This window comes from Hipposideros armiger, unplaced genomic scaffold (assembly GCF_001890085.2).
Source record: "Hipposideros armiger isolate ML-2016 unplaced genomic scaffold, ASM189008v1 scaffold_1960, whole genome shotgun sequence".
Classification (NCBI taxonomy): domain Eukaryota; kingdom Metazoa; phylum Chordata; class Mammalia; order Chiroptera; family Hipposideridae; genus Hipposideros; species Hipposideros armiger.
In genome coordinates this window covers 37139-51351 of record NW_017733310.1, presented here as the reverse complement: position 1 = coordinate 51351, position 14213 = coordinate 37139, and the positions used below count along the sequence as shown (strand labels likewise).

The window sequence follows — 14213 nt, the reverse complement described above, 5'->3', positions numbered from 1 at the left end:
TTTTTTTTTTAATGCCTTCTCTCTTTTTGTTGAAGTTGTCATTAAGTTCTTTATAACCAGTGAACTCTTACCTCTGGTAAGTTGCCTGCCTCCATTTTGTTTAGCTCTTTTTCTGGAGTTTTCTCCTGTTATTTCATTTGGGACGTATTTCTTTGTTTCTTCATTTTGGTCGCATCTCTGTTTATTTCTGTGTATTAGATAGATCTGCTAAGTCTCTTGCTGGGTGGCCTTATATAGTAGGTGCCTTGTGGTGCCCTGGCACATTCTTCATGGTCACCTGAGATGGGTGCTCCAAGAGTGTCCTTTGTATGGGTTGGGTGTACCCTCCTGTTATATTTGAGCTTTGATTGTTATTGGCATGTCAGTAGATTGGATTGATTTTCAGGCTTGCTGGCTGTGGGCTTTGGCCATGTCCGCAGCTTTTGGGCTGCTGTGCTGAGGGGCTTACCATATGGAGCGGTATTCACCCCAGCAGGCTCTGGTGCCACACCCTTTGTGTGTGCCACTTGGGGGGCTAACTGGATAGTGCTCTGCTGTGGTCTGAAACCAACCTCCAAGTATGTTGGTTCTAGGGCCTCTTGTTAGGGGCTCCAGTGCACGCCCAGGTCAGCAACTGCATGTGACTGGTGGAGGACTACCTGATAAGAGATACAAAGTGATCCATGATTGGTCTCTGCCTGTGCTGGACCTGGTGGCGTGTTAGCGAGGCCACACTGCGAACTAATTTTGGCTGCCACCAGTACTAGGCCTGAGGTAGCTCTGCAAAAAGCCAGGACACACCGAGTCCTGCTGCTGCCTTTTGCTGCCTGCTTCTGGATACCTGCTCGGCTCCAGTAAGACTTAGCGGCAGACAAATCCTCCTGCAGTATAGAGTTGGGTGGGGCAGGGTCTCAGTGAGTCAGCAGCAGGGTGGAGCTTCGGCGCTCACCAAGCCAATCAGATTCAGACTTGGCCATAAGCGTAGAGGGAGGGCTCAACTCAGGAAAGATCACGGTCGCCTGCTGGCTGCATGGGAGCAGGGCCCCGCACAGGAAAATTGTCGACTGTCCTTCAGGCTGCGCACTGAGGCCACACCTCAGTCTGCCTCCCGCATGCCTCTGATGCCCCCCAAGTCGTCATCTCTCCCGGAGCCCCGGGTGAGTGCCTACGGGCGAGTGATTCTGTGTGCGGGCCCTTTAAGAGGATGTCTGGGTTTCCTGCTGCCTTCTGTCTGGGATGGTGGGAATCCCCACTGTTTTTCACAGCCAGATTTTGGGGCTCTTTTCCAAGCACCAGTACTCCTGGATGGGGAGCTTGATGTGAGGCTGGGGTCCCTTGTTCCTCTCTGGGCAACCTCCATGGCCGAGATATCCCTCCTAATTTTCATCTGCCACACGGATGTTTGGGCCCCTCCTACCAGTGCAGCTTCTTTATATCTTCAGTTATAAAACTTCTGTTTAGCTAGATTTCAGATGGTTCTCCAGGTTGATTGTTCTATAATTTAGTTGTAATTTTGATGTGTTCACGGGATGATGCAAGCACAGCGTCTCCACCATCTTGGACTGTTCTCCTGTGTCTTCATATTTAAAGTGCGTTTCTTGTGGACAACATATAATTAAGAGTGATTTTTAAGATCTGATATTACAGTACTGTATTTGTCTTTCCGTTGTAATTAGACTATGATGGTTAAAGTGGTGGTTGATACAGTTGGATTAATGTCTACCACTACTTGTCCATTTTCTATTTGTTACCCTTGTCCTTTTCTTTATGTCTTCAACCTTATGTTTGCATTCTCTGGCTTTAATTGAGCATTTTCCCTGATTGTTTTTCTTCTCCGCTCATATCAATTATTCATATTTTTAAAAACTTTTTTAATACTTGCCCTTGAGTTTTCAGTATGCATTTACAACTAATCCACTGCCTCTGTCAAGTCACACTGTACTGCTTTGCCGGTTGTGCAAGTTCCTCATAATACACTATTCCCAATTCCTCCCTCACTGTACCTTGTCACATTGATGTCATTTATTTTAATTACCCATAGCTTATAATTACAAGTACATTATAAACAAAATGCCATGTGTTATATGATAGCAAATACAAAAAAAATTTTACTTCGCTTATTTTTTTTCTAATTCTCCACTTTAATCATATACATTCTTTCTGATGAATTTTTGAACATTTTATTCAAAGTAGTTTGACTAGCGACAAATTTCCTCAATTTTTTTTTTCAAGAGTACATATTTATTTTTGAAGGATAAGTTTTCTTGACACAATTTTAGGTGATGTTTTTCTTCTTTGAAAACTTTAAGGGCTTGGCCAAGTGGCTCAGTTGGTTAAGAGCACGAGCTCTGAGCAACAGGGTCACCGGTTCAATTCACACATGGGCCAGTGAGCTGCGCCTGAGCTGAGCTGCCACTGAGCTACCAACAGGTGGCAGAATGGCTCAGCTGGTGAGAGCACGTGCTCCTAACAGCAAGGTTGCTGGATCGACTCCTGCATGGGATGGTGGGCTATGCCCACCCGCAACTAAGATTGAACACAGCACCTTGAGCTGAGTGGTGCGAGCTGCCGACAGGTGGCCAGATGGCGACTGGACTTGGAGCTGAGCTATGTGCGCCCTCCACAACTGAGACTGAAGGATAACAACTTGGCTGTTCCCCTTCCCCAACTCCCCAACACTGTCCCCCTTTTCCAATTCCCCAATAAAATCTTAGAAAAAAAACCACTTTAATATTTTACTCTGCTTTCTTCTTGCTTGCATGGTTTCTGAAAAGAAGTTTGATTCAAGTCTAACCTTTGTGTCTCTGTAACTAAGTTCTTTTCCCCTTTGACTTCTTTCAATATATAGTAATACCTTGGTTTGCGAGCATAATTCGTTCTGGAAATAAACTTATATTGCAAGACATCGCTTGTTTAACATGTTAAAATGTACTGGTTTGCGAGCATAATTCTGTCCAGAAACAAGCTACTCGTATTGCAAGACATTGCTCGTTTACCAAGATAAAATGTATTAGAAATGTTTGCTCGTCTTGCGGAACATTTGCAAACCAAGTTATTTGCAATCCAAGGTTTTACTGTATTTTGTTTAGTGTGAATATGAGATACTTGGGTGTGAACTTTTGTTGTTTACCATGTTTTGTGTTATCTGACTGTCCTGGACCAAAAGTTTGCCATCTATCAATTTTAAGAAAATCTTGGTGATTCACTGGTTTCTTCTGTTCCTTTTTTCTTTCTTTCCCTTCAGGTATTCTCATGTTGTATAGTTAACCTTCTGTATAAACCAGGGTTCCTAGGGTTCATGGCTATTGTGTTCTGTTTGTTTGTTTGTTCTGGGTTGGGTTTTTTTTTTTTTTGTCTTTTCATTAGAATTTGCTGAAATAAATTTTTTTGACTACAGGCCATGTTAAGAACAGAATATTTGGGCATATTTCAAAATATTGTGTTTATTATTTCTTTCCCAATTTTGGAGACGCTGGATTGCCCTATGACCAAATTCTCTGATAAATCCAAGAAGAGTTCTTTTCAAGGGTTTTTTTTNACAAAAAACAAAAAGGAAGCCTACTGAATGGGAGAAGATATTTGTCAATGACATATCTGATAAGGGGTTAATATCCAAAATTTATAAAACACCCATGCAACTCAACACCAAAAAAACCCCCAAACAACCCAATTACAAAATGGGCAGAGGATATGAAGAGACATTTCTCTAAAGAGGACATACACATGGCCAACAGACACATGAAAAAATGTTCAACCTCACTAATCATTAGAGTAATGCAAATAAAAACCACAATGAGATACCACCTCACTTTGGTCAGAATGGCTATCATCAATAAATCAACAAACAACAAGTGCTGGCGAGATTGTGGAGAAAAGGGAACCCTGGTGCACTGTTGGTGGAACTGCAGATTGGTGCAGTCATTATGGAAATCAGTATGGAGGTATCTCAAAAAACTGGAAATGGAATTACCTTATGACCCAGCAATCCCCTCTTAGGTATTTATCCAGAGAAACCTAAGACGCTAATTCAAAAAAATATATGCACCCCTATGTTCATTGCAGTGCTATTTACAATAGGCAAGACTTGGAAACAACCAAAATGCCCATCAGTAGACGACTGGATTAAGAAACTGTGGTTCATTTATGCAATGGAGTATTACTCAGCTATAAAGAAGAAGGAAATCGTACCATTTGCAATGATATGGTTGGACCTAGAGAACATCATACTAAGTGAAATAAGTCAGTCGAAGACAAATACCATATGATCTCACTTATATGTGGAATTTCAAGAACTGAATAAACGAACATTGCAAACAGAAATAGCCTCAGAGACACAGAGGTAAAACTGATGATTGCTAGATGGGACGGAGGTGGGGATGAGGGAGAAAGGGAAGGGATGAGACAACATAAATTGGTAACTACAATATTGCCACAGGGATATGGAAGACAGTTTGGGGAGTATAATCAATAACGTAAATATTTTTTAGGGGGTCAGATGGACTTATATCTTCTTAAAGAGACCACTTCATGGATGGTATAAAGGCCTGACTACTGCACTATACATCTGAAGCTGCTTATAAAGATTAGTATGAAATCTTCACAAACTCTTCAACAAATAGAATGGAGACAACACTTTACATACTTTTGCTAAGGCATACCTATTTTTGTGTGTGTCAATGTTGATGCAAAACCCCTCAACATATATTAGCAAACACGATCCAGCAAAATGTACAAAGACTTTTACACCAAGAGGGATTTATTCCATGGTTGAAAGGTTGGGTTAACATCTCAATATCCATTAATACAATAAATGAGACCAACAGAGTAAAGAGCAGAAATGGCAAGATTATCTCAATAGACTCAAAGAAAATAATTGACAAAATCCAGTACCCTTTCATAATTTTAACATCAGCATACCCAGAATAAGACAAAATTTCTAAACCTCATTGTGAGCATCTGTTGGTAAACCCACAGCAAATATCATATTTGATTATGAAATACTGGAATGTTTTTCCCTGAAGACAAGGAACAAGGGATGTGTACTCATCACGTGTATTCACCAGTTTACTGTAGATTTTAGCCAGAACCATTAAGCAAGAAAATAAAATGTGTGCAGATCACTTAGGAAGATGTAAAATTATCGTTACTTCTATATGAGGTGTCTTGTATATAGAAATCTCTGAAGAAATCCCTAAAGAAACCTATTGGAACTAATAATTGAGTTGAGCAAGGTGGTAGAATTCAAAATTAAAATATAAAAATCAATTGTGTATCTATACACTTGCAATGAACAATCTGATAATGAAATTAAGAAAGGAAATACATTTACAATAGAATCAAAAGGAATAAAATACTTAAATAAATTTCACAAAATAGGTGCAAAGCACATACTATGAAAAATACCAAACATGGTTAAATAAATTAATAAATGTATAAATAAATGGTAAAAGTTCCAGTTTTGTGGATCAGAAGATGTAACATGGGTGAAATACCACTACTCCACAAATCTAGAGATTCAAAGCAATACCTGTCATGATCCCAGCTGTAATTTTTATAGAAACTGGCAAGCTGTTTCATAAATTTATGTGGAATTGCAAATGAACCAGAATTACCAAACCATTACTGGAAAAGAAAGCAAAATAGTAGGACTAACATTTCTTAATTTCAAACCTTTGTACAAATGAAAGGGAGTCAACATAGTGTGGTACTGATACAAGGATAGACCATATAGGTCTGTAGAACAGATTGAGTTTTGAAAAATAAACCCCAACATCTATGGTCAACTGATACTTGAAAAAGGTACCAAGAATGGGGAAAAAATTTTTTGTCATAAATTTTTTTCATAATTTGGTGCTGAGCCAACTGGATAACGACATGCAAAAGAAACAAGTTACACCACATACTAGAGTTTACCAAAAAGGATCAAAGATGTGAACATCAGACAAAACTACAAAAAATTTAGACAAAACATAGGAAAAAATTCCTGACCTTGGATTTAACAAAATATTGTTAGATATGACACAAAAGCAACAACAAAAAAATATTGGTGATTTAGACTTCATNAACCCAGGTAAACATCTATGCACCTAACATAGGAGCTACTAAATATATAAAACAGGTATTGACAGACATAAAGATGGAGATCAACAGTAACACTATCACAGTAGGGGACTTCAACACACCACTGACATCAAGGGACAGATCCTCCAGACAGAAAATCAATGTGGAAACAGTGGCCTTAAATGACACATTAGACCAGCTGGATTTAATTGATATTTTCAGAGCATTTCACCTCTGAATATACATTCTTCTCAAGTGCACATGGAACATTTTCCAAGATAGACCACATGTTAGGCCAAAAAACAAGTCTCAATAGATTTAAGATAATTGAAATCTCTGACCACAGTGCTGTGAAATTAGAAATTAACTACAAGAAACAAATTGGAAAACACAGAAATACATGGAGGCTGAATAACATGTTACTAAATAGAGAGTGGGTCAAAAATGAGATAAAAAAAAAAATCAAAAGATACCTCGAAACAAAAATGAAAACACAACCACCTAAAATCCTTGGGATGCAGCAAAAGCAGTCCTAAGAGGGAAGTTCATAGCAGTGCAGGCTTACCTAAAGAAACAAGAACAATCTCAAATCAACAGGTTATCCTTACACCTAAGGGAACTGGAAAAAGAACAGCAAAATAAGCCCAAAGGGAGTACAAGAAAGGTAATAATAAAGACCAGAGTGGAAATAAACAAAATAGAGACCAGAAAAACAATACAAAAGATCATTGAAACCAAGAGCTGGTTTTTTGAGTGACAAACTCAAAATGTTTTTTTGAGTTGACAAAAACCTCTAGCCAGACTCATTAAAAAAAAAAGAAAAGAAAAAAGATTGAGAGAGAGAGAGAAGACTCAAATTAGTAAAATCAGGAATGAAAAAGGTGAAGTGACAACAGACACCACAGAAATATAAAAAAAATTAAGAAATTACTATGAGAAACTATATGCCAACAAATTTGACAACCTGGAAGAAATGGGTAACTTCCTAGAAGAATACAACCTTGCAAAGCTAACTCAAGAAGAAATGGAAAATCTGAATAGACTGATTATTACCAAGGAAATTGAATAAGTGATCAACAAGCTCCCAACAAACAAAAGCCATGGACCAGATGGCTTCACAAGTGAATTTTACCAACCATTCTAAAACCATTATCATCTATTCTACTCAAACTATTCAAGGAGGAAAGGCTCCCAAACTCTTTCTATGAGGCCACTATCACCCTGATTCCAAAACCACATAAAGACAGTACAAAAAAGAAAAACTACAGGCCTATATCCGTGATGGACATAGATGCAAAAATCCTCAACAAAATATTAGCAAACAGAATTCAGCAATATATTAAGAAGATCATACACCATAATCAAGTGGGGTTCATCCCTAGTATGCAAGGTTGGTTCAATATACACAAATCAATTAATGTGATACTTCACTTCAACAAAATGAAAAACAAAAACCATATGGTCATATTAATAGATGCAGAAAAAACATTTGACAAAATTCAGCTATTTATGATAAAAACTCTTAGCAAAGTGGGAATAGAGGGATTATATCTCAACATAATAAAGGCCATATATGATAAACCCACAGCTAACATCATACTCAGTGGGGAAAAGCTAAAATCATTCCCTTTAAGATCAGGAACAAGACAAGGCTGTCCACTTTCTCCACTTTTATTCAACATAGTTCTGGAAGTTCTAGCCACAGCAATCAGACAAGAAAACGAAATAAATGGCATCCAAATAGGAAAGGAGGAAGTAAAATTGTCATTATATGCAGATGACATGATACTATACATAGAGAACCCCAAAGACTCCACCAAAAGCCTGTTGGAACTGATAGATGAATTCAGTAAGGTAGCAGGATACAAAATCAATATTCAGAAATCAGGTGCATTGTATACACCAATAACCAAGTATCAAAAGGAGAAATTAAGAAAACAGTCCTATTTACAGNTCCTGCTCTAGTTCCTGATGACTGATGGCTGACAGCTTTAGAGCCTCACCCCTCCTCCATGCCCTGTGCCCCACATCTGTACAAGGTGATAAGAAACCTTACTGCTCCCTCCTTGGTGGTAGCAAGTGACTAAGTTCACACAAGTTCCTGCCCTTGTGTGTGAACTCTCACCCTAGCCCACACCCTAACCTCAATAAAAAAAAAAATCTGTACACCTTTCCTTTCTCTCTCAGGCTATTTCATGCCTGCTTGAGAGGTCTGCCTTACTGTCCCCAGAGACCTCAGTTATGGAAGCAATAACCCCTTTCATACCCTAGTGGCTGAGCACGGGGTCAGCAGCTGAGGGATTCCCATGCTCAGGGGCTGAGCCTTCATTCTCCTGTACTCCATGGGGGAGCTTAGAAATGACAGAAGAAGGGAGGGCAGCCTCTAGGGTGTCTGCTCAGGAAAACTTCCTCCTGGCTGGGGACTGGAGATGGTATATTCTCTTGGAGGTAACCACTGCTGACACCTTTAGGTATTTTACAATTGTGAGCAAGTTCACCATCACACCACTGTGGACGTCAGTGAGTTTCTTGCAGCCTAAAGCTCTTAACCATGTCCTCAACATCAGCAGGATCCAGGGTAGACTGTTATGGTTATGCTGGAAAGAGAACTTCTGGCTTACTATTATCTCAGGTTGTGCAAAAAAATTGACTGGAAGCAGCCCTGTGACACATGAGTACAGGGATTTGGTGGCCTAACTTGTCATGCCTTCTTCCTTTTCTGAGCTCTAAGTTTGAAATGACTTTCTAGACAGTCAAATCAGACAGGGAGAAAGGAAGAACTGAATCTGTGATAAATGTCACACAAGGTAAAAGCAATCCTTCTGCACAAGAATATTTCCATTCAGCCGGGTGCATATGGTTACTTCTAACGTCTTGGAGGAATTTAGGGCAACATGGTCAGCTGGGCTTTGTTAACAGTTGTATTTCCACAGGCCTCCTGGATTTTCATGTTTGGGGATGGGAATAGAGCAAAAAGCTTATAGCTCTTCACTATATTTTTATTTGTTAAAGCTTTATACAGATGTTAACATCTGCCTCGTGGAGTGCCATAAATGGTGGACAGTAATGAAAGAGATGAGAGAATTTTTCTCTCAAGGAATTGATGATCTTAAAATGATAATACATGTTTCACTTGAACAGCATTTTTGTTTTTTCCTGACATTGTCTAAACCCTGCCATTAGAAAAAAATAAGATGTTATGTGATCAGAGTAAGAATGTGTAAATAATTTCAGTGTGTTCATGATGCTGATAAATTTATGAGAAAGTAACTGTGTTCAGAGAGTAAGTTTCTGATGATGCAGTCATAGAATAAATATTTGGAGACAACAGAATCATACATAACCTTCCTATAAATAGAGTTTAGGTGTCCAGTGCTGTCAGTCTCACTCATCCTACTGTACACATATTTGGGGTGTTTCAGGACTCAGTGGCCTTTGAGGATGTGGCTGTGACTTTCACCCTGGAGGAGTGGGCCTTACTGGATCCTTCACAGAAGAAACTCTATAGAGATGTGATGCGGGAAACCTTCAGGAACCTGGCTTCAGTAGGTAGGATGACATGTTACCTTCATTTTGTCAATTAGAAGACAGGTATTTCTTATCCATCAACATGGATAAGATTTGTAATTTCTAAGATGTGTAATGTGGGAAGGGAGGACATTGGTAAATAAACTAGGCGCAGCCACAGCTCATCATAGAACTAGAACCTAATAATTTTTCTATAAATTCTAATACTTTGGAATCATTTTTTGGGGGGTCTGCATTTTAGGAAAGAAATGGGAAGATCATGACATTGAAGATCAGTACAAAAACCAGGGGAGAAAACGAAGGTGAGTCATACAATAGAAAGCAGTGTCTCAGGTGAGAAACCCATTGTGCCGTGAAATTTTAAAAAGAAGCAACCAAAACAATTCCATCTTCAAATGTATTCTCAGAAAAATTTCACAAAGTTAGTCAGATTATATGTTAGTTATATGACAGAGCTGTTCAGGTTTGAAAAGTAGTTCAAATGGAAAACAGCATTAATAAACCCTTTATATGAATATCACTCTTTTGATAATAGCAACACTATTCCAAACATTCAGTACATGTATTAAATTTCAAATCATTTATTCAGTCAAGGGGAAAACCTACAATTTTGCTATAAATTATGAAAATATAATTCAAATATTTTACTAATAATTATAAAATCATTAATGAAGAGCTCATTAGTAATGCGCTTGTCAATTTTTACAGAAGTCCAATGTTAGAGAGAGCCTGTGAAGGTGAAAAGAGTCATCAATATGGAGAAAATTTCAGCCTTATTCCAAATCTCAGTCTGAAGAAGAAAACTCTTCTTGAAGTAAAACCATGGGAACATAGTATGTGTGGAAAAGTCTTTGTGCATCATTCATCCCATAACATGCACATCAGATATCACATTGAACACAAGCCATATGAGTATCACAATTATGGAGACAAGCTATATAATTATGACATACGTGGCAGAGCCTTCAGTTATCTCCAGTGTTTTAACAAACATGAAAGAAATCACAATGGAGAGAAAACCTATAAATGTAAGGAGTGTGGGAAAACCTTTAGTTCTTCAACTTCACTTCAAATACACGAAAGATCCCACACTGGAGAAAGACCCTATGAATGTCAACAATGTAGTAAAGCTTTCAGTTGTCTCAGTTCTCTTCGACGTCATGAAAAAATTCACACTGGAGAGAAACCCTATGAATGTAAGGACTGTGGAAAAGCCTTCAGATATTATCAAAATTATCGAAGACATGAAAGTAAATTCATTGGAGAGAAGCCCTATGAATGTAAGGAATGTGGAAAAGCTTTCATATGTTATCAAAGTTTTCGAAGACATGAAAGAAATCATGGTGGAGTGAAACCATATGTATGTAAGGAATGTGGCAAAACATTCAGTTGTCTACGTTATCTTCGAAAACATGAAAGAAATCACACTGGAAAGAAACCCTATGAATGTAAAAAATGTAGTAAAGCATTTAGATATCCCAGTGATCTTCAGAAACATGAGAGAAATCATACTGGAGAGAAACCCTTTGAATGTATGGAATGTGGTAAAGCCTACAGAGATTACAGTTCCTTACAAACACATGAAAAAACTCATACTGGAGAGAAACCCTTTGAGTGTAAGGAATGTGGTAAAGCTTTCAGTTCTCATCAATGTGTTCAAATCCATGAAAGGAATCACACTGGAGAGAAACCCTATGAATGTAAAATATGTAGCAAAACATTTGGTTATCCCAGTTCTCTTCGATATCATAAAAGAACACATACTGGAGAGAAATCCTATGAATGTAAAGAATGTGATAAAGCCTATAGATACCTCAGTTCCTTACGAATACATGAACGAATTCATACCGGAGAGAAACCTTATGAATGTAAGGAGTGTGGGAAAGCCTACAGATGTTATCAAAGTTTTCAAACACATGAAAGTAATCACACTGGAGAGAAACCATATGTATGTAAAAAATGTAGTAAAGCATTTAGTTGTCTCCATTATCTTCGAAAACATGAAATAAATCACACTGGAAAGAAACCCTATAAATGTAAAAAATGTAATAAAGCATTTAGGTATCCCAGTGATCTTCAAAAACATGAAAAAAATCACACTGGAGAGAAACCCTTTGAATGTAAGGAATGTGGTAAAGCCTACAGAGATACCAATTCCTTACAAATGCATGAAAAAACTCATACTGGAGAGAAACCCTTTGAGTGTAAGGAATGTGGAAAAGCCTTCAGATGTTATCAAAGTTTTCAAACACATGTAAGAAATCACACTGGAGAGAAACCATATGTATGTAAAAAATGTAGTAAAGCATTTACTTGTCTCCGTTATCTTCGGAAACATGAAAGAACTCATACTGGAGAGAACCCTATGAATGTAAACAATGTGGAAAAGTCTTCATTTATCACACAATCTTTTGAAAATGTGAAAATGTACACTGGAGAAAAATCTTATTAAAATGTGCAGAATGTGGAAAGTCTTCAATTATCCCAGTTTCCTTCAAAAGCCTAAAAGAACTCACTGCATAAAAACTTTTGTAAACAGCATGGGAAAGACTTGAATTGGTCCACATTCTTACAAGTGAAAATTCCCCCACCAAAAAAGAAAGTAAAATGTAAGTAATGTGAAAAGGCTTGATAGAAATTAATCCACATGTAATGTACCAGAAAGTTTTCAATGTGAAAGAATTTTCTTTGATGTTGTAAATATAGTGTTTATTGAACCTCTTTTTATAGTGCATCATTGGACTGTGGATTTCTACTAATTACTTTCAGAAATGAATATTCACATGAGATAATGAGAGTTGTCTTTCATTAATAGTACATAATATTAATAGGTAATGCTTTTTGCTTAAAGCATTTAATAATATTTCTCTCCATTTTGAAACCTGTTAGATACGTGGCAAAATTGAAGTGTACTTTTTATATACAGTTAGGTTAACTATTTTTTATAATTTTTTTTTGTTCTCTTTTAGGGGGCCATTGAAAAATGACATTTAGGTATTTGGATTTTCCTAGTGGCCTGTAGCAGTTCTCTATATCCCTAGTTCATTATATAGATTCTGTCTTTCCCTCTGACAAAACTACTTTTTTGAGGTGATGGGTATAGGAGCGTTTTTCTAAAAAGTTGGAATAAATTTTATGTATAGAAAGTTTAGGAAAAAATACAGTTATATGTGAATTATTTTCATATTTGACCCTTTGCTTTTTGTCCTTCCTTTGGGCTAATATTTTGTGAGTAGACTTTGAAATAAGAAAAGGGACCTGTGATAGGGCAACAGAATCTAGAGCTGGAGATTTTCCCTCCCATTGAGTAATGGTAGGAGTTTGATTTTCAGAATCCATCTCTTTTATGGTTCTTGGTAGTCTTCATTAATGGCCTCACTTGCGTGAGATTTGGAAGGCAAAAACAAAGAAGATTTTAGTCAGATTTTGAAGCCGCCCATTCACACAGACAGATACGAGTTGTGATCAAACAATACAGTGAATGTTTAAATAAAAAAATTATTACAGTAAAAGACACATTGCCATTAATCCCCCTCAAAATACTCCCCCTTGCTTCAGACACACTTATCCCATCGTTGTTGCCACTTTCTGAAGCAGTTCTGGAAGTCCTCTTTTATGAGTGTCTTTAGTTGTACTGTCATGGCTGCCTCAATGTCCTGAATCATTTTGACTTTGAGGAAGAGCCAGAAGTCTCATGGTGCCAGACCTGGTGAATAAGATGGATGAGGACACACCGTAATATTTTTATTTGACAGAACTTGCTGTATACCAGAAGTGATGTTTGATGCGGAGCGTTGTCATGATGGAGGATGATATAGGGAACACTTTAAAACACACCTTCTCTCAACCACAGCTCACACCTGACTGACTGTACCAAACAAATTGAAACTTGTCACACACTGTTACTAAGGTTCAAGGCAACACTTCCCGTATTGAAGATCCCTGCATTTCCATTGGATGGCACTTGGCAGCAGCATTCACCATAGTTTTTTATCACAACAGAAAGCCTCCATGTCACACTTCACTTCTGGTATGGCAATTTCTGTCAAATAAAAACATTACAGTGTATTCTCATCGACCATATTCAGTAAATCTGGCACTGGGTGACTTCTGGGTCTTCCCCAAAGTCAAAATGACCATGAAAGGTAAATGTTTTGAATCAATTCAGGACATCAAGGTAGTCATGACCCCACAATTACAGACATTCATGAAAGAGAACTTCCAGAAACACTCCAGAAAGTGGCAAGAACAATGGGATAAATGTGTTCGAAGCAAGGGAGAGTATTAAGTTAAACATGCACCATATTTTTTTTATCATACCTTCGTATATAGGAGCTTTCATGACACCATCTTTCAGCCCATTACTGGGATTCTTTGCTTTCCAATCAAGACTAACCTCAGAACCACCATCAACTGTCTGATACTTATTTTCTGAGAGGTGTAGGTTTCCACTGATGTCTTTACAATTTCATATCAAAGATCCATCATAGTAGGACTTCTCTGTCAGCCCTCTGTGTCCACCAGGAAACTGATTGAGACTTTCATGCCTATGTCTGATTCCCCTCTTCTCTAGATTATATCCGTATAAGGTCTGATTTGTATACAAAACGCCTTATGCTGTTAACAGTGCTAGTATGCTTTCCTGA

General features: G+C 37.9%; 1 protein-coding gene across 1 annotated transcript in view; it reads left to right on the top strand.

Annotated features, from left to right (window-relative positions):
- The window catches only part of LOC109378410 (zinc finger protein 709-like), a 16379-nt gene extending 3278 nt beyond the window's left edge, over positions 1-13101 (top strand). The window contains 4 exon segments of the mRNA XM_019634806.1: positions 9462-9588; positions 9809-9869; positions 10276-11924; positions 11927-13101. Coding sequence (XP_019490351.1) covers positions 9462-9588; positions 9809-9869; positions 10276-11924; positions 11927-11982 — 1893 coding nt within the window. The 3' untranslated portion in view covers positions 11983-13101.
- Positions 13102-14213: the final 1112 nt, after the last annotated feature.